The 21,762-nt window shown below is 44.7% G+C and overlaps 1 protein-coding gene across 23 annotated transcripts in view; it reads left to right on the top strand.

The window, feature by feature from the left end:
• Positions 1-6,477: 6,477 nt before the first annotated feature.
• Positions 6,478-21,762, top strand: part of BIN1 (bridging integrator 1) — a 556,732-nt gene continuing 541,447 nt past the window's right edge. For all 23 annotated transcript variants that reach the window (XM_086957148.1, XM_086957143.1, XM_086957146.1 and 20 more), the window contains exon 1: positions 6,478-6,802. In XM_086957148.1, coding sequence (XP_086813274.1) covers positions 6,719-6,802 — 84 coding nt within the window. In that variant the 5' untranslated portion in view covers positions 6,478-6,718. The remainder of the gene's footprint in view (positions 6,803-21,762) is intronic.

Raw genomic sequence — 21,762 nt, 5'->3', positions numbered from 1 at the left:
ACCCTGATTTCTCCCCCGGTATGGAACCAGGCGCTTTCTCCCACTGGAGGGCAGCGGGCTGCCGAGCGCTCTTCCAGATATATGGATCTGAGGGAGTGGTCCCTTTTCAGCAATTGAAACAGGAGTTCCAACTGCCTGAGTCGGATAGATTACGATACATGCAGGTTAGGCACTGGGCGCTTCAATCTCAGGTGCGGGGCACTGCTGATCGCCAGATAACGCCATACGAGCGGTGGTTAGTGACCCGCGCCTCTGATGCTAAGCTAATTACCGACCTTTACAAATGCCTGCAACCCCCTCCGTTTCATCTCTATAACCCGGGTAGGGAACGCTGGAATAGGGAATTGGGAAGGACGCTTAGTCATAAGGAATGGGATCAAATTGCGCATCGGGCGAGACACTCTGCATATCATACAGGTCTCACAGAAACACTCACCAAGGTATCCACGTATTGGTACTATACCCCAGAGAGGCTACACGAAATGAATAGGCATATTGAGAAGGAGTGCTGGAGGGGATGTGGTCGGGTGGGGACCCTAACACATATACTTTGGGACTGTCCCTTGTTGGAGGAATACTGAAAGGAGGTTCTTGACGAGATAGATGTTCATTTTGAGACTGAATTGCCACGCTTCCCGGCGTATGTATTGCTGGGCCTCCCGAATGGCCTGATGTACCCGCTGAAGTCCCGCAGGGGCAGGCAAATTGCGATAGCGCTGGGTTCAGCGATTCAGAACATCTTGATTCACTGGCATACCGCCACGGTCCCCTCCATCACAGGCTGGCTACACAGGCTCTGGCATGTGCTAGGCATGGAGAAACTATCGCTTATGGTAGCGGGGGACGTGGAACAATTTGATGAGTTATGGCAACCCTTTCATGCGCTTTTAACTACAGAATTTAGGGAACTCACCTGTCCGAGGTACCTCAGACTCCTGAGACTCACGCCACCGGTGATCTCAACTGACTAAGGGGACACAAGATCTGGGCACACGGGCCGGGGGGCGTGGCGGGAGGGCAGGACGCGTTATGGCCGAGTACTGGACGGGGGGAAGGTGGGAGGGTGTTGGGGTGAGTTGGGGAGTTTGGAGGGAGGGGTCCTGGGGGTTGGTGGGGTTGGCTTCTTGCATCATTGCCTTTCATTTTCTGATCTGCTTGATGGTGTCGACTGTATTTAGCCCTTATCATTTTGCTATTTGATTTTTCTCTTTGCAGCAGCCTTGTCCACCATCGCGCTCCTAGATTTATGCTCAGCTATTTTCACCTGAATGTACGTAACCCTACCCCTCATGTTCTCTTACCTCCTATGTTTTATGCCTTAATAAAATGCTTTAAACCTAAAGAGATCTGTTGGATGTTGCTTCTTGAAGAATTGATCTCGCTGTTCTCCAAGCGCTCTAGTTTTCCGATAGTATAGTGCCGCTAGCTACGGCTTTCAGATTTTTGGGTCGTACTGGACATTCCTTAGCGTAATGTCCCCCTTTTCCGCAATACAAGCATAGATTGTTCTTTCTTCTCTTGTCCTTTTCTTCAGCTGATAAAGGCCCTCTTAACCCCCCTATTTGCATAGGCTCAGAGGTGTCTTTCATAATTGTTTTCTCAGGATGTGGTATAACATATCTGCGAACACTGTTTCTAGCCTTTTCCTCTTTTCTCTCGTGTAGTCTATGATACAACTTCACTGCTTAGTCAATGAAAGAGGGACAGTCTTCGGGGGGATTTACAATTTGTGAGAGTAAGTCTTTTCATTCGTCGCACAATTCGAGGTAAAACAGGGAGGTTCTTTTGTCCTCTGGCCAATGTGTTTCTGTGACTAAATGATTAAAGCTAGTTATATATGAAATGAGGTCTTTGGATCCTTGTTTGAGGTTTAGCAGGGCATTATCGCTGGCTTGCATGTATGTGTGTTTCGCAAACAGACTTCTCATCTTTTCTTGGAACATTGGGAAATTATATAACAAAGGATCATTGTTTTGCATTAGGGGCACAGCCCATTCAGCGGCATTCCCTGCGAGGTAAGAGATAATGAAGGCAACTTTTGCCGAATCATCTGGAATGGCAGTAGCCTTGCACAAGAACTGTAACTGGCATTGGTTCATAAAATATTGTATTTAGCGCTATCGCCTGAAAATCTTTCCGGCATTGCTAGAGGAACCGGACTAGGAGTATGAACCGTAACTTGTACGGGAGGTAGATTAGTCTCTGCGCTAACCCCTGGTTCAGTAGCGGTGGATGTCATAGTAAACTTTACGGGTTGTATGTAATTTTTGCGTGTTTTAGGTGTAGTTCCTGTGTCTCTATGTGCCATCATCTCTGCTGCCTTTAACTGGATTATTTCTGCTTGCAGCCTCTGATTTTCAATACTTAATCTACCTACTTCTGACTGAAGGTTTACTAAGGCTGCCGCTAATTCCTCAACAATAGGGGCTTGGAGACTATGATCAGGAGAAACATGAGCCTGGTCGGGATTCATCTTTGCTCAGATTAAGTATTCATGGGCTTGGCTTTCTGTTAGCAGATTCCAGCCAGTTTCCATGGGAACGAAGAAGAATCCCCAATACTTCCAAGACACAGAAACAAGAACGTGATAGGGAACACACTCCTGAAAGCTGTCCCCTAAAAGTATGGGGGAAAAACTCAAGGAGTGTCCACCACTCTCCCCATACGTTGGGTAAGGTCTCAGGCAGGTGTACTTCTGGTGAGTGTAGTCCAGGCTAGGAAACAAAACAGGACATGCACTAATATACGACACACAAGGTATAAACTTAATAACTCAAAAACATTGACATGCGTTGTTTGCGTCGCAAAGGTCTCTTACCCCAATGAAGTCCAGGATGGAAGTAAAGTTGAGTTCTTGCTGACAGCGTATGACCTGCAGAATAGGATACCAGGCCAGGAAGGGCAGAACTCAAGAAGGACTCACACACCTCATACACACAAGAAAATAAAAGAAAGGGGGAAGGATTTGAGGTGCACTGGCCGGCTCTCCAGGGGCACAAAAGAGCGGAGCAGCTACACTCTCAAGAGGAGAGACACCCGGACCGGAAGGCTAATCCGAGCGGAGCTCTCTCTCTCAGCAGGAACAAAGGAAGAGGATTTAAAAAGGGGCTATTGCCGTTCTCTTGACCCAGAAGCTCAGGATTCAAAACCCGGGCCAAAAAGAACGCCCTCCATATGCGTGGGGAATAGTAGGGTGGAACGCCAGAGCCTGCCCGGTACAAGGAAGGAATCACCGGTACTGCGGGTTCAGATAGAATTAGAAAAATGCTTGTTGTCAAGGAGGAAGGAAGCGTTCTACAAGCAGGATTCCAGGGGTAAAATGCCGAGAGACGCCAGGAAGGATCAGCGAACGCTGATGCGACACGCTTCTCCCAATCAGGAAGTAGGAAGGGGGCATGGTACCGGAACAGTAAGCCAAGCAAAGGCTACGTTCCTACGTGTCTCTTTACAAGCGCCAGGGAGGGTCTGTAAAGTCTGTTTTGGTCAGTCTGCTTGTAGGGATTGTGTTGTAAGGACAGAAGGGGATTCTTAGGACCAACACGCATGTCAAGGTTTTTTAGTAAGCCCAAGTCTCCGATTCCTAACAAGATCCAATCCAGTAATCCAATGAGGACCAGGAATTTGGTAACTGATCTACAAACTAGTAATTAAATGAACGTATATAACCCTTAGCACTATGCTATACAAATACAGAATTATCACAGCTAGACCAAATCTCCTGAAGAAATTCAGTCGGACTAGAATCATGCAAACCAACAATTTGGTTAGAGTAATTAAAAACAGTAACATTGATATCTGCTGATCAGAGATCTCTCTATTAGAATCCCCATCCCTCATTAATGCTCAGATTGGAATGCACAATCAATTATTGGAGGCAAGTCACAGAGAGACGGAAACAGTATTCAAGGATAGTTAGATTTTATCACTAAATTAAGAAAGTAAATACATCAATATCAGGCATTTGAATATAGGAATATGTGGAATGATTAAATTAATCTCTTTCAGGCCATAAATTACCAAAGTTCTAGAGGAAGAGTTCAGGAAAGGGCATGAGCCATATCACCTCAACGATTATCTCCAAAGAGGGAAAAAATTTGAGGATAGCGCACACAGAGACGAGTATGTGTCAGCCAAGAAAGTCCACATAAAAGCAAGATTTTCGAATAGAAAGGAAGGGTCTCCAACAGCAACTGCTGCATTGTTTTCACACAGCGTATATTAATCCCTAAATTCCGGGGTTACACCTCCTGGGTCACCTCATCTGGTCAGACCACTCAGTCCATTGGTCAGTTTGCATAGGGTGATTGTCATGCAACATAAAGAAAACACATTTTATGGCAAAAATGTGGTGATTATCAAGTAAGCAGTCGAGTCATTAAAAAATGCAAGTTGTGAAACAATAGTCTTTTAGCAAAGGCACATGAGTGAGTTCAAGAGGACAGTTTCTCGCTGCACATTCCCAAAGTAGCAAATTAGTAGCGAGTATTGCTAGTAAGTGCATGGGAGTGCTTTCTATGAAACACAGTTTCATCTCACACTGCAAGTTATGAGAACAGAATGACACAAGAAAATGCAGGCCTAAATTGAATTTAGTTCATGAAATACAAAATATAAAATAATGGAAATGTGCATTATGTTTAGAATCTTTAGAACCTTTACATATTACTTTCAATACATTGCACTCATGAAGCATTTTCAGTGTCATTGTGATTTGCACGTGTAACTATAATACATTACTACATTTCAAACATACTAACGTATGAAATTATTTCAAAATATAAGAAAGCAATTGTGTTTCTAATAATTCTCATTAGTACATGTATTAAGATTATTTTGTAGAAGTTTCAGTGAAATTTGAATAATAAGAAATGTGCAGCACCCTTCTTTCTATCATCACTTGGTGCACAATTTCATGTATGCGAAACATGGAGTTCAAACATGAGACTCCTAAAATCCACACACAATGTCATCTAAATTAAATTAGTTTTATTAATTCTTCACACAAGTCGTTAGTTAAAGGAGGGTGGTTAATGAACTCTCTATAAGAAGCGTCATCACAATCACACTTCTATTCCACGTGAAAAGGATACAGCATTGCAATTTAGTAAACATGAACCTATACTATTCAAAGAGCATCTACACTCTTCTGCATGCTTTTACAATGCATTAACTACGTCTTTTTCATTATCTCTCATATTTTCCTAACATATAGTGAGTACAAATTCTGCATGTTTGTCCTTTTACTTTTAAAAGGTGTCAACATCGGTTTTATGTGTCAACTGGGGATTCATCAATTTCTCTGCTCCATCACTACAAATAAAGTGGGCTCTTAAGCTATTTACTTTGGTCTATAGTTTATGGTTGAGTACCACTGACATTATATTGAGGAATATCCAAGCTGCTCTAGCACAAATAAAATTATGAGACTACTCAAAAAATGACTAGCCTACCACCATTACATGCAGGACACTGTTATGTTAGAATTTGACTTTTGGGGCAATTGCTAGGCTATTGTTGAAATCAAGAAAATAATGGTAAAGTCAGGTGACAGAGAAATGTATTCGGTTGTTCACTGATTATTAGGCAATCAGTAAAAGCATGCAAGCTAGAAAGTTCCTGAAGGTATGGTCACGAAGCGCTGGTAAAATTGAATTCTGATAAAATCTACTATTTGTATATATATGTATATAGAGATAACTCTAACCACCAGTATATGTAGTAGACCTTTGTACTCACTACCATTCCTATGTGATTCTTAGAGTTTATCCATCTGTATCTCTTCCTTGAGTGACTTTACAACTTGTACATTTGCAATTTGTTCTATTTGTATCTCTTCCCTGTGTGACTTTACAACTTGTACATTTGTAAAAAAAAAAAAAAAGTCCAGTTTGCATCTTTTATGTAACTCATGTAATCCTAAATCCTTATGTATCGCAACTGGTTCTTTTGTAAAGTGCTCTGACACTTTCAGGTAATGTTCGCGCTATAGAAAATCGCATTAAATAAATAAATAAAGAAGCTCTATATTAATGCGATTACAATACAGTTACAAATATGTGGTTTAGCACACACGTGGCTGTGCCAACCCAGAGGAGGGTAAGAGGTCTACCTCTTAAGGGTATCTGTGGGCTCGGCACCTCCCTTAAGAACCGTAGGTGGGGGCTGTCCTTTTAACCACGGCCTGTCAGTTAAAGCTGTAAAGGCAGGCGTGCATATTATTAACTTCATAACTCCACCCATCACCTCTCCCCTGGGAGGCGTAACTTGTCGTGTAAAGCTTTTGCTGGTTGGCGAACACGTGAAACAGCCCTGCCCGCTGGGGGTGCGGCCTATAGCTGACGCTATAGGTAAGCACTGCAATTAGGATGAGGGGTGTGGTCTTTTAGTAAAAACTCTATGAGTGGGTGCGCACTCTCGTTTCAGTGCAACCTATGGACTTGGCCCTTGAATGAAACCCTGTGTGTGGGCGTGGCCCTCGGTTAATGCCCCTCCCCACGACACGCGCAGCACATCAATTTTTCTCTCTGTCCCTTTAAAGGCTGTGTTCTGCTGGCGGAGGCGGTGCTCTGCGGCTCATTGTTTTCTCTCCATTGGGCTCCTCTTCCCGTGTCTCCCCTGCTCCTTGCCTGCCCCGCCTCGTGCCCCCGCTGGTCCCCCCCCCTAACTCAGCGTCTCCTAGCACTGGTCATCTTCAGTGCGCTGTGACACGGACGGCAAGATGGCTGAGATGGGCGGAAAGGGAGTGAGTGCGGGCAAGATCGCCAGCAACGTGCAGAAGAAGCTTACTCGAGCGCAAGAGAAGGTGAGGGGTAGGGAGTATGGCCGGGGCCTGGAGCAGAGAGGCTGGGAGAGCGCAGGGGACAGCTGGCAATGACAGCTTAGTGCGCGCGGCGCTCGCTCAGCTGCTGCTTGAGAGGGCGTAGATCACCTCAGCTAGACGGCTGCGCTTGATGAGAATTAAAGGCGCTGCTTGTGAGTGAGGGTTGGTGCGAAATGGGACTCCAATCCCTCTACTAAGAGGTGAATCCTCTAATTCGTGGTTGCAAAATACCTACTTCTATTTTTAGTGAGGAGTGGTAGGTGGTGTCGTGGAATTGTTTAATGTATTAAATGACATATACAATGAAATGATTTTTTTTAGCAAAGTAGTCATTAATATACCACATCTGAGTGAATGGCAGTCTTCTGTTCAGGCCTTCGAGGCGCCTGTTTGTGGTTTTTAGACTGCTCTGTTGGCACGTAATTAATGGTACAGTGCTTGGGGGATGCTCGTTGAAGGGCTGCTGCTCAAGGGAAGGGGGTGGGAGGAGAGCTTGAGTGTCATGCCCCTGTGTGAGAGGAAGCCCGGCCTAGAGCCTAGTTAAAGTGCGTCGGATACAATACACTATTTTTGTAGCGTTATACAGTACTACATTTTAATGCCTGTTTAATGGTAAGTAAATCCCCTGCTGCTGGGTGTGGAGGTACAGTGCTACATTGAAATGTCTGTTTAATGGCAAGTAAATCCCCTGCTGCTGGGTGTGGAGGTAGGATTCCATGTAGCCTTGTTCTGCATTGTGTCCATCAATTGTCTTTTTGCCTTTTATGAAGAGGCCACGTTGCTATAGTGGTGTGTTTATAAATCCCTTCATAACAGCACAGCTCAGGGCCATACGTTCTGTTACTTCTCAGCCGTCTAAATGTCCAGATGTAGGAATGCATTGACATGTGCTGTCCTTGTTGGCGCTTTGCGGGTAATATTTCGTATCAAGGCTCGGCTGTTACAACAGAACAGGACGGCACTGGTTAGCGAGCAGGCAAGGCTGACCCAAGCTCCGACTGACATTGTTAGATTGACAGGGATCTCGTGCAACCACCACCACCCCCCCCCCCTCTCCCCCTTCCCAAAGTTGTTCAAGCCAAGTACCCAGTATGAATATGCTCCATTACTCCGTGGCCGATCATCAGATGCCCATTGGCATAACGGAGCTATGACCCTGAGGTCGGAAGGGTAGGGGGTGACGCACTGGAATGCCTTAAAGTGAAATATTGGTCTCCCGTAACCACTTTACTATGTTTGGTGGTGAGACCCCTCAGCTCATCATGGACGACTTTGACAGCTGTAGAGATGGACAGTGAAGCCTAGATAGCAGCTGCGACCCGCCCACCCTGCCCGCTCTCCAATCCGCGAGGAGAGCAGTGACAAGCTGTAGCACTGGGGACCGTGCCCGTCTCCGCATCGACTCTTATTAAAATGAACGGCATCATGTTATATGACATTGCGGAATTCCTCAGTGACGTGTGAGCTTTCGGATGAGGGGAGGGGCTTGTCCTCTGTATTTGTAGTGTGGTTTGGTTGCCTGAGCCTATGTAAGTTGCGTTTGATGTCATTTGTAACGCGGTGGATCTCTGCTTTGCTGCTGAGAGTTGTCTGCCTGATGAGGGTATGGCTTCCCTTGGGCACGTCCGCGGGATGCTGTTTTTTTTTTTTTTTTAAGAGTATGGCTAGGTTTATGTACAGCTGTGTTACCCTATTCATGGGGCAGGAAATGAAGGGGATCCACTCCGATCCGGCAGCCTTTATTGAGCGAGATCCAGTACCTGACTACCTGACTACTGAAATATGCTGAGTTTGTCTCGATGTAAACCTGCAGATTCCACTGCACAAGTACTACGAGAAACTGTGATTTGATGGCAGGTTTTTGACTTTGTTCAAGCCTTGGATGTTAAAGATATGCGCCGAGACGCCTTCGGGCATTTGTTCGCGCTATACAAATCGCATAAATAAATAAATAATAACGTTAGATGTATCTGTCTCTGATTTAATAACAAAAGTAATTTAAATTGCTCTTACTCATTTATTTTATTTAATTCTTTTGTAGCGATACTCACCCCAGCGTAGGATTTCAGATTGCTTTACATCTCACACACGCTCCACATTGGCAGTGGATCATGCAGTAGTGTAAACCAATGTACAAGAAATGCTACATACGACAATGAGTCTTCCAAGCAGGCCTGGCTCTAGGATTCTTGCTCAGGGTGGGCCATGAACAAAGATGGGTGGGCCACGAAGATGAATGGGCAGTGGTACAAAGTATTGCAGAAATCTAATATTTTAGGTACTGGCATTGTCAACTTTTGCTTTTTTAACACCATAAACTCCAACAAAGGAGGTATAATAAACTTTCTTTATTTAGATATATAAAAACATATCTTTAAAAGATTCTTCCAGCACATTAATACAATCTTACAACTTAAAAGAGATTAAAAAAATGAAGAAAATAAAAACAGAGTGCAATGTGGCTTTCTTATCAGTGCTTACTGCAACGTCAATTTAGAAATTAGCACTCCCGGACAATGCAGGTGGAGTTAGATGCACATTATTCTGCACAGTGGTCCAATTTTTCTAAGAGTCCGTAGGCATACTGAACACATTTGGCCAGTTTTATGTTTAAGTCAGTGTTCTCTAAGGACAGAGCAGCAGTAATGGCGTGTCTGCAAGTCCGAACTCCCAGCCTGTTCCATTCCGGCCTGAGTAGGCGTCTGCGTTGGGAAATGAAGAAGGGGCAAATACAAAGCACGTGCAAAAAAGTTTCGTTTGCTGACCCACACCCTCTGCACATTTGATCAGCCTTTTTTTGACGCCATGCAGGGAGATTTTGTAGGAAGCGCCAATCTCCCAGTCTTAGGGCGATCAGGCATCGCTTTAGATAAGAGAATGTTATTGACAGATAATTTGCCAGATGAAGTCGTTTATAGGAGTTGGCTACTGCCCAAGCATGGCTACGTTTCGCAAGGAGAGCTTTGTCTATGATCAGGGATTTCAGTCTTATAACTTTTTTAATTGTGTTTTTGAAGGCAGTCTGGCTTGGGTTAAGGGCCCAGAGATCCGCAGCAGACGTTTGTTGGATATAGTCGTTTAGGAGGTGGCCGTAAGTTCCTCCCGGATTGCTCACACTAATTTCATTCCAGACCAGGAGTTCCAGGGTACCAGCTTCTGCCTTCCTTAGTTTGTGGATCAGATTAAGATATGAGCCAACATTAGAGGATTCATAGTTTGTTAGGCCCAGCTCTAATCTGACCTGTGCTGGCGAGGAGGACCTCGGCAGGTGAAGCAATTTCTTATAGAGTTTAGTTGTCAGTTTGTTTAGGGAATTGTTCATTTTTCCCTTGAAGATCTCTATACCATACGAAAGAGTGGGCCCGATCTTTGCTCTAAGCACTTCCAGTAAGGGCAAAACCGTGGGGCCAGAGAGTTTCCTCGATAGCTTAGCCAGGGATATCATTAACGCTGTTGCCTTGGCTGCAATCACAGTGCTCTGTTTAGTAAAACTGCCCCTGGAGTCCAAATGGAACCCTAAGTATTTATACGATTGGCCGATTAAAATGCTTTCTTTGTTTATTGTCCAGCCTCCACCTCTGTAGCGTTTTTTGCCAAACGGGACAACCATAGTTTTTTTCATGTTAATTTCTAACTGGTTGTTAGCCGTGTATTGCGTTAAGGCGTCCAGAAGTCTCTGTAGCCCCACTCTGGTGAGACTGAACAGTGCCAGGTCGTCGGCATATAAAAGATTGCATAATGCTGTGCCTCCTACTTTTGGTGGATGACTGATTACTCCCTCTAGGGTGCTTGATAGGTCCGCAATGAATAGATTGAAGAGGAGGGGAGCCAGCACGCATCCCTGTTTGACTCCACGAGAGGTCCAGATTTTCCGGGAGAGATGCGTGCCAGACCCTAGCTTCACTCGGACCCATGTGTTAGAGTACAGCAGGATGATGGAATTCAAGATGTTGTCTGGGATTCCCCACTGCTTCAGTTTTTGCCACAGCGCTGCCCTAGGCACCCTGTCAAATGCTGCTTTGAAGTCGACAAAGCAGCAATAAATCGACCTGGAATTTGTGAGGGCTTTGTCAATGATGGTGGAGGTTGCCAATAAGTTTGTCATTGTTCCTGATTTGGCAACAAATCCTGTTTGATTAAAAGGAATCAGATTTTTATCCTTTGCCCATTGTCTCAGATCCTCCAAAATGAGGCCTGCAAAATGTTTTGCCTCTATGTCCAACAAGGCAATTAATCTATAGTTGTTTGGGTTGCCTCGTGGACCGGCTTTATAGATGGGATGGATAATAGCACCTCTCCAAGAATCCGGGATAGTTTGGTAGGTCAGGGTGTAGTTAAAAAGGTTTAATAGCACTTTGGACCAGAAAGGGACATCGGACTTGAATAGCCTCTGCGGCAGGCCATTCAGGCCTGGTGCTCCATCTTGTCTTCCTTTGGTAAGAGCTTGGACTACTCTTTCTTCAGACAGTTCCTCAAATGAGGAAGGCCCCTGCATTTGATCGAGTGGAGAATTCGGTGTTGCACCCGTGCCAGTGTCAGAAACCCATGTTAATCCAGGGCTGTCAGGGTTATCTTGTGCCTGGAAATGCTCTGTTAGGTACAAGATCCAGTCTGCTTCCTGGATGTTCGCTGATCCGAATGATGTTGTGTTTCGATCGATATTGTTGATAAGTGACCAAAATGACTTTGAGTTTTGTCGTTTACTTTCCCATACCAGTTTGACCCAGAATTAAGATTCCTGGTCCTTTCTCTCTTGGGTAACTGCCCTTCTAAATGCCTTTTGGGCATGACGATATGTGTCGAGGAGGTTGCTGTTCTCTGGAGATTTTAAGAGCAACCTCAGTGCGTTGTTTCTCGTTCTTTTTAGTGTTTGTATCATGGGGAGTGCTGTTGCTCCTACTGGTGGTGTGCGGTTTAGGCCCTGCCTTGTCGCTGGATAAAGTCTGATCAAATGTGTACATAACTGCGTCCATATTGCTGTTGGGGAGGCCATTTGGTCAAGAGCACACGTGATAAAATCCTTGCTTGTTTTTAGGATACACTGTCCGTTAGACTCATTCCATTTCAGGCGTTTTAGGTTGTCGGAATATATTCCTTTGTATGTGAATGGTGCCTTTTTATGGAGAATTAAGTTTGTGGCAAAGGAAACAAAGGAGGTGTCTACTTCGCTTTCCCTGCTTCGCTTCTGGCTTTGTGGAAGGGGAGGAACGCAGCATATAGATTGGCTGCAGTCTGCTTCTGGTCATGTGCAGCAGCAGAAACATTCCTGCTGCCACACATCTTTGCCGCTTGTTATGCTTTAAAAAAAAAAAAAATTGTCAACTTTGCAGTTTGCAAAGCACTGAAGTTTAAAAATGCAGCACAGTAAGCCTTCTGGCAACGTTGCACACCCCTACACAATAAAATAATGCATACTTTACACTTATTTGTCCTCACTTTCTATGCATATGTTCTTTAAAACACAGTTAAAAACTGAGTACCAAATAATAGCCTGGGCACCCAAAAGCAAGTGGCCTACCTTTGCAGATCACAACCTTCCATGAAACATTGCTTGGGTAGCATCAGGGAGCAAACCTGGGGAGACATTTGTGATCAATTAAACTTTTCAAATGTTCTAGGACCATTAGCATTCTCCACTTGCTGGAAACACTATTATTTCTCTGCAGCTCACTCGCACATCTTTCAACGGATCGGTCCCTGAAACTGTTGCTCACTGATAGATCTTCAAAGCCCTTACTCGCCCTATAGTCGCTGAATCCTCTCTCTGCAGCCAGGACCTAAAACTCATTCTTCTAATTCCTTGCTTGGCCCTGACTAACATGTCCCAAGAAGCTCATGCCTATCCTCTTTTCTGTAAGCTTCTGTTCCCACTTAAGAATCCATAGGTGCTGCTCATCCTAAGGTCTTCAGACTCTTGCTCACCATCAGTTGGTCTCTAAACTACCCACTTATTAAAGAGACCCTAAAGCTCATTTCCACTCTCTGGTCCTCTTTTTCTCAGGCTCAGATCCTTAATGTTCCAGCTCACTCTCAGGTGCCTTTGGATTCCAGCTCATCATCCGATCACCTGATTTCCCTGTTCACCGCCAGACCCTGAATCTCTTGCTCACTCCTTCTTGGAAGCTCCAGGGCATCCTCATTTCCCTGAGGATCATGTTTACCATGAGATTCCGTAAAACCTATATGTCCTCATAGCTTCCTTGATGTTTTGGTCACCCTAAGGGCATGAGGCGTACTGTTATCACCAGACGGCTGAAGCTCCTGTTCACCCTCAATCCTCTCAGCGGGTATTGGGGGTGAATATAGGCTTCAGAAGCATAGCTGAGTTTAGGTCCCTGAGCCTCAAGCTCACCCTCAGGGTCCTGAGGTTTATGCTTACTCCATGTTGCCCAAAACCCTGCTCACTCCAATGCATTCAAGGCTCCTGCTTGTCCCAATGTCTCTGGATCACCAGAGGTGCCAAGCTTTCTACTCAGTGTCATTTAATTGTGCTGCCTGGCCCTGCTCTCTCTCTCTTTCTCTCTCTTTCTCTCTCTTTCTCTCTCTTTCTCTCTCTTTCCTTCTCTTTCCTTCTCTTTCCTTCTCTTTCCTTCTCTTTCCTTCTCTCTCTTTCTCTCTCTTTCTCTCTCTTTCTTTCTCTTTCTTTCTCTCTACAGCTTGGTACTTAGTAACATCTATACTGTGGGAAGAGACATGATTTGAATCTGCTTGACAGGCTGGAGGAAATCACTTCAGATGTTTTTTTTTTTTATATGGTACCTCTGTCCTTACTCTCTCCTTCGTTCCCCCACAAGTATAAACAGCCCATCACTGCTCCTGCTAGGGGTTATCCCTTTTTCCTCTTTCTTTGCTCGCTCACTTCACCTGCACTCTAACGTTCTCACTGATCACATCTATTAGATTTTCTATGTTTTTGTCTGTCCATACCTACTTTTCATTCTGTCTCTGTCCCTCTGTCTTAGTCTCATTCTACAAACCCCTCCATCTATTTTAATACCCTTCTTTATCCCTCTAATTTTTTTCCATATCTCTTGTTGTTCATCTCTTTTTTTCCTGTCTGTCTCTTTCTCTCTGTAGTTGCCCTGATTTTCCCCGTTTCCATTGCCCCTGTACTATTTACCTCCCTCTCACTTAGTCTATAATTTCTTCCTCTTTCTCACTTCTCTGCTACCCACATATACTATATAGGTTGTTCTATTCTACCTCCCATGTCCTTATTCCCCACTCTCTCAATTCCTATTGCCTCTTTGAGTTTTACTTTAGGTGTTTTCCTGTCTTGAAACTTGTCATTTTCTTCAATTGTGTTTTCTCATGTCAGTCACCCTAATTTCCCTCTAGCCCTTGAACTTGTTTGTATCCTACACCAAATGCTATATTATGTTGTGTCCACTTTACTGAGTTGCTGCTGTCAGTAGCTACCTGCTTCCTCAAACCTTGACATTTGCAGAAGACCATTCTCTGTAGACATTAAAAAGATTCCCGTCCTTATAAGGGCTTTCAGTTCTGCATGCTTTCAAATGTTATTCAGGAAAGTGGAGGGAGCTTGTTCTACCTTTAGTAGAGATTAGACGAAAAGTATGTTTTATTGTTGAGTGGTACCGGAAAATACACCTATTTCTGGAGTAATTGTTAGATACAGTCGAGAATCCACAGGTGGCATTTCTTTTACCATAGTGTTTTTTTCTTGGAGGGATAGTATCACATTAGCCTTTTCTTGGGTTCTACTCCTGATTTGCCACTTCCTCTAGGTGTTGCCATCCTCTACATCAAGCTGTAGACTGCGGGTACGTCAGAACTAAGGAGTGTGTGAGGCCTCGATTCATCCTTTCCTTATTTCTGACTAAACTAAACTGCTAACACTCTCTTCGGCATCCATCCTTTGCTTTATCATTTACTATTCTTTTTCTCCCTTTGCCATTACCCTTCTCTCCATTTTTGTTTCCCACCCTACCTTTACCAATCTCTTGTTCTACCCTTCTCTCCACTTAGTTTGACCTCATTTCATCTTTTCCTTGACTGTTTCCCTCTCTTGTTTCCCCCTCTATCACTCCCTCATTGTGCTCATCTCTAGTTATTTCCCTCCCCTCTAGCCTCCTTTTTCCTCTCTTCTCTAGTCAATGATTTCTCTCTTTCCTTTCCCCCTCTCCGTTTGTCTCTACTCCCCACTCGAGCTCTTATTTCTTTTTGTCTCTCTCTCTTTATCCCTCCTCTGCTCTTACCTCTCCTTTTGCCCCAACATAGAGGGTGAATTGTTTTTTCAGTCAACATTGTCAAAATCAAATTTTCCTCTTACCTATATCTAGTCGTCATTTTTTAGGTCGGGTTTTTAAACCAAAAATTCTGGCCCTTGCCCCCCTTTCCTGTACCTTTCCGATTGGATAGTTGAGGCCTGGTGTGGGGACTGAAGACCACGTCCCCCGCCTATAACTTGTTAATTGTGCTGCTCAAAAGCAATAGCAGCTCCCAGAGAATCAAAGTCAACTCCTGAGGTCTGGGATGGGCAGAGGTGCACCATGCTGTGCCTGCTCTGCTGGCCCACTGCCATTCTGCGCATGACAACAGACCGGCTGTCTCTGTGGCTTGCGAGAGTCACACTCGAGCTGTAGCAGCCTTTAGGGTTGCATACATGCCAATAGACCTGATTCAAGCGTGAGACTACCAATTTTTCAAGCCAAAAATGGCTTTATTTTAGCTGTCTCCCGCCTGAAATTGCATTTTCTACAATAGAAGTTAATTTTTTTTTAAATCTCCCTCATCCGTGTCCTAAAATGTTGGCATGTATGGGTTTGTACAACAGCAGGAAAGCTGGCCCAGATATGTGCCCCTGGTTTTCTACTTCTGAATGGCCTTTGGTGGGCCAGGATCTTATTTGGGTGGGCCTGCCCCGCCCGGCCCACCCTCTAGAACCGGGACTGCTTCCAAGGTGAAGGAGCCACATATAATATATACTGTTATTGTTATATTATGTTATTAAGGTATTTGTTAAGCGCACTATCACCGATTGGTTTCTTGGCGCTGAGGTCAACAGTAACATAAACGTGGATGAGGGGTGGAGAATTATTGAAATGCTTGTCTGAAGAGCCAGGTCTTCAAGGCTTTCCGGAAAGAGAGGAGGTCTTGGCAGTTCCGAATCTCCAGAGGGAAGGTGTTCCATAAGCAGGGGGCAAGTGTTGCAAACCTACGGCCTCCAGCTCGCTTAAGTTTAAAAGAGGGCGTCTGGAGGAGGCCCTGGTGGAGTGATCGTAGGTTGCGGGGTGGTATGTATCTGGTGATTAGTTGGTCAATGAATTTGGGGCTTTTGCAGTGCAAGGATTTAAATATCATACAACCTGTTTTGAAGGCGCAGCGCTGGGTGACTGGAGGCCAATGCAGTTTCCTGAGTAGGGGAGTAGCTGCATGCCGCCTCGGTTGATTCAGAATTAGCCTTGCGGCATAGTTCTGTACCACCTAATACTAATGTGATGGCCATTATATGTTAAGAGCACATAACCTAATGCAGTGAATGGGGTTCTCCGTATTATTAAGACTTTACTTACCTTTCAAAATAAAACATAAAATCAGTGATATGCATGTTACACAATGTGCTTTGCAGCAGGCACCATTAACCTCTATGTTTCTTTGAGTCAAAATTGTGACTAAGCAAAAGACAGCTCTCTAGCAAATGCATTGTCCACCAGAATTATCTTACCATTATTATTATCCCCTGAAAAGTGCTGAGGACACACACGTGTGTGTGTGTGTGTGTATATATATAATATGCGCCATAGGTGCCTTTACCCTGTAATATGTTGTAAAGTGCTCCCTCTTTATGACCAATTAAGTAAGACAGAACAGAGTTACTGTCACATTGGTTGCCAGTTTGTTTGCGTTACCCTCTTTACAAGATACATGTGTATTTTTACTGTCCCGTTCCGCTTATGACTACCCCACTCCTAACTCAACCCCTTTCCGCGCCCACACCTTTACCCCCAATTATTGGAATTCCAGAGTACATTTTTTTCTATTTCCATCACTACCTAATCTGTGTTTTGTTGCAAATATGCCAGGACTTTAAATTGACTCCGTTTACTTTAGCTACTCTATATTACTATGGATATGGGAGCCCTTCTTGCTAGCTGCTATGCCTTGTGTATTTTAAAGGATGTAGCAGTACATGTGGGATCCATTCTTCTGTATTTTGTGAAGTATACGACCAAACCTATGTACAGTTGTTGTATGCGATTCAATAGCTCACGAAAAACCTGGCAGTACTTTTGAATGCAACCTTTAAAAGCATGGATAAGGACTGTCCTAGTGTACACGTAGTTTGCGCCTTATCTGTTCTACACCCTGTAGATGGGACCATCCTTTGTAACGCTTTAATATCAGATCTGTGTTATTTTCCCCAAGTCCATTTTGTTTCTCATGTTAAGCTTCAACTATGCTAACTTCACTTTGTTCGCAGTTTTGTTTTAATCTGTCGCTGTGAATTCTATTTTTTTTTGCATTCCTTTCTAATATCCCCCTTTGGCGTGTTGAAGGTTGTTGTATTTGTGGCATCTTTATGTGCAGTAACGCTGAAAAATAAGCTATCTTCCATATGGGCCGCATTCTTCCTCCTTGGATTCTCTTCCTTAGCTTCACACATGATTGCTTCCGTATGGGCATACATTTGGTTTACATTAGAAGATTCTGAGCAGGCTTGCTATAGAGGTTTAAGAGGAGAATGGAAAGGTTGTTTTTTCACAATTGGGAAACGTTTAACAGCAAACTTACCCTTAGGGGAAAAACTGTGCACATCCCAATTACCAATTTGATAAAAATCAATCAAAGGTTGCTTTTTACATACGTCATGTGCTAATAGAGCTCCTCATTTTCGTATATAAGATGAATAGAGACTAGATGTGCAAAGGGAGTTGCATATTTGCACACCCCTATAGACTGCAGGCAATGGGCTGACATTTAGTTATTTCCCCTGCAATACTACATAGAGCCTGCTGCTGGTTAGGTTAATTCTTCACCATGATCCCTCCTTTGTGTTCAGTAGGTTAGCTGTTCCTTAGAGAAGCAAGGTAACTGTGTTTCCCCCACTGCAGATTTGGGCAGAGGGTGTGGTCGAGAATAGTTGTTCCTGAGTGCATGGTGTACATAAGGAGTGGTTCATAGGAGACGATTACTGGATTGGATTTGATTTGTTTTGGCTAGGGAGGAGTTGGTAACGAATAGCAATGTGCTCAGTGCTGACAAGGTTACTGCTGGTAGGACCTGAAGGCCCCGTGGCCCATGATGGGAACACTTTATTCCCACTGCATGGAGGATTGTGCGGTGACCTTGAAACTCTAGAGGTGATTAGTTATGGAGGGCCAGTAGGCGTTTGTCAAAGACAAGAATGTCTTTTAGCTTTGGCATGGGAACATTTTGATTCCTGAGCTGATACAGTAGGTGCGAGAGGCGGTTCCTGACAGTAGGGTGCTCAGGATGGGTGGGCACAAGAAAATGTGATTAGACGGTGTACAAGAGCGAAGATGGATGGTTATGTCCAGGGTGGTACAAGGTGTACGTTTGCGTGCAGGATGTTGCATGTGGACTGTGCTGTCCAGGGTGATAAAGGAGACAGTTTAGCCTAAAAGGTACAAAGAGGACTGGTAGTCCTGACAGCAAATGGAGAGCCTTTGGGTCCAGGATGAATCCTAGTAGGCCTCTACTTGTGTCGATTTTGGGCCCAACTCTCAATGCATAAACAGCATAGTGGGCTGCTTTTTTCACAGGATCCCTTGATACATATTTATTATCTATCCACCTTCCCATCAGGCTTTCCCCCCACACACTTTCTGATAGGACACCATAAGCTCGACAAACATAAATATGGTGTGTAAAATACTGGCTTAATGAGAGCAGGTCTTCCGGCCTCACAAAATTCCCAGCTTAATGCCTCCTGTCTCAATGCTACAAACACCACCTCCTAACTTCCCCTCACTCTAATAACTTCAATTTCCGCAAGTGTCCCAGCCTATCCAAACCTAAACCTTTCTGTCTCTGCCTAATCTTATCCCCTTCCATACAACCTTCCTCTTCTTAGAACCTTCAGAGCCTCATGGATCACTTCTGCCCGCCGCCTCAGCATCCTATAGCTGACTAGTTGATTCTAGAATCTAGCCAATCTTTCTAATACCCTTTTACCTGCCCCTAAAAGTGCTCGCCCCCCCTTTCGCGACCTGCCACAGTAGCCAACAAAAATGGTCACCTGTCTTACGCAAAGCAGCAACAATCACAATGTGTGTGTGTGTGTGTGTATATGTATGTATGTGTATATATCTCTATCATGGGGGATGTATGTCGTTACAACGCATGCGTTTTCTACGCATGCCTTTACAGCGCAGGTTTTACAACGCAAGTCGTTACGACTTGCGTTGGGTGGTGCTGGATAGTGAATAGTTTAATTTACTATTCCAACTCCAGTCCCCGTGGATAGTAGGGAAGGTTTTGGATAGTAAATTAAACTATTCCCTATCCTACAGCGCCCTCCAGCGCAAGTCGTTGTAACGACTTGCGTTGTAATTCCTGCGTTGTAAAGGTACTGCGTGGAAAAAGTTTTGTTGTAAAGGATGTTTCCCATCATGGGTGGCGGGAGGTTGGCCCTGTGGCCAACCTACATGGAGGCAGAGGGCTCCTCCTCAAGCTTCCAGGGGATACATTCCCCCGGGGCCAATTACATTTAAAAAGGGGAGGAGCAGCACACCACTCCTTCTCGAGCCTCATTAGGCTCTGCAGACCCCGTCCCCAGGGCAGTATCAAATTTAAAAGGGAATCCCCCTTCTCAAGCGTTCTTGTGCCCTGGGGACCTCATCCCCCATGGCCAAATAAACTTAGAAATGGGAGAGGGGCCCCACGGCATTCGTGCGGGCAGGGAAGCAGAATACAAGTCTGCTTCTAGCCTGTGAGAGCATTTTCAAATCTCCCACCAGCTGGGATCAGGCGTAGGGGCCGATTACAATGTGGCCCATAAAGGCTCTGACAGACAGTCTGTGCCTTGGGCCGCTCGGTTTACTTTCCGACTGCCTAATTATGATCTAGGAGGTCGGAAAGTAAACCGTCCGGCCATTCTGACTGGTTCCAGGAGCCAGTCTGAAGTCGACCTGTACTCTGGAGGGCGGGCATTTCTGCTCTTGAGATTACATTGCACAGTTTTCAGCATGGTTTCTATGCCAGCCTGTCCGAGATGGATGCCATGTCAGAAAGCGTGTTTGGGGGCACACAGGAAGGCCACCTTTGGTGCGAGGCCTACGGTTGGGGGCCGATAAGTGCCCCCCTGTGGATTCCTGCACCCGGTGGCAGGCACCTTGAATGCAGGGATGAATCACACCTCCCATTTCCCTATGGGAGAATTCATTACGGCCATAATGCATTCTCCGATAGTGAAAAGTAGGAATACGACCGAACAGTGTTCGGGCACATCCTATTAGGCGTGCGGGACTGCCGCCCGGGTGTCGGTCGGTCCCAGGACCGACCGACCGGTATCTGGCGGAAGAAATTCCGTCTGACATCAAAATCAACCCCTTAGTGTTTGCTCCCATTAGGCAGGAGATTTAAAAAATGCTCCTGCAAGACTGGAGCAAACATGTTTACCTGCCTGTGATAGTGTGGACAGAGAAACTACTGTGTCCCGGGGGGTGGGGGGGGGGGGGGGGTGCACTCCCTGGGACACAGTAAGTGAGCTTTCCCAGTAAGTTGGGGTCCCTTAGGTCATTAAAATCCTATTTACACTGTCGGCTGTAGAAACTTCACAGTGATCTTTATGGCCCTTTGACCTCAGTTGTCCTGTTTGCCCGTTTAAGATATACTGGAGATGTCCTATCATTTGAGATGCTGATCTTAGTACAGCAGATAGTGCAAATAAGGATGTTTGCTATACAAGAATGCTTCAAGGAATGTTGCTGTGGCAAAAGTCCTCTTGTCTTTTCTCTTTGGTCATGGGGAGGTCTTAAATTGCCAAGGCTGAAACGCGTCGGCTATTAATAGAGGAGCCTTCTGAAATGAACTTACTTGGACCAATGTTTTTTGGATGACCAGGAGAAAGATACTAAGGATGGATTTTCTGGATTCTCCTGGTCAGAACGACTACCTCTGGTGGACTTTTTCAAGGACTTATTATTTAGGCACCTGTAGTGAAAATATTCAAGAGAGACCAGAGAATCTGAATTATTTTTAATGATGCACATAATACGTTTTGTTGTTTTATGTTGTCAATTAATTGTACATTTATATGTATCCAGGGATTGTGGGGTCCTCTTGATTTGAAGAGTGATGGAACTTTATAAATGTAATTGATTGTAATAATTAGCTTGATTAAATCCAGGTCCCAATGAGCATTTGGTGTCTTACTGTGTGGAATTAATCAGTTGTAATTGACTTAATCAGCTATGATAGAATAATCTGTTTTCTTTAAGGGGTTTTATACTTTAAATTTTGCAGGTTGGGGTGGTGGGTAGGGAGAAGGCGCCACCCTTGGTTGCATAAAGATGCATAACAACCCATCTATGTTGCTAGGGAGGGGAGAGGGTCTGCTTCGCAAGCTGGCAGGCTCAGGGGCAAGGAGATGAGCAGCTGGGGAGGGAGAAGTGAGATTGATAAGGGGCAGAAGATAAATGGAAAAGTGACTCTAGGGCAGTGGTCTTCAAACTTTTTGATGCCAAGACCTCCCCCCCCCCCCCATCAACATTTTTTAGGCGTTAGGACCCAACAAAAATTTCTAGAACTTGGTACTTCGTATCATTGACAACCATAAATGTTCACCTGGGAAACGGTCAATCTGTGGTTGCAACTCATTAGTACCAGTTTAACACCCAAATATCGAAATAAGCAACAAAAAGGTGACCAGCACAGCTTTACAAATGGCCTTCTACTAAGCGTCAACACCTGTTGCTGCTTTTTAATAACTTTTGAACTTTTTTGAATAAATAATT

Source organism: Lissotriton vulgaris, chromosome 2_1 (assembly GCF_964263255.1).
Source record: "Lissotriton vulgaris chromosome 2_1, aLisVul1.2, whole genome shotgun sequence".
Taxonomy (NCBI): domain Eukaryota; kingdom Metazoa; phylum Chordata; class Amphibia; order Caudata; family Salamandridae; genus Lissotriton; species Lissotriton vulgaris.
Note: the sequence above shows the minus strand (reverse complement) of the source record. Positions and strands in the feature narration are given on the sequence as shown.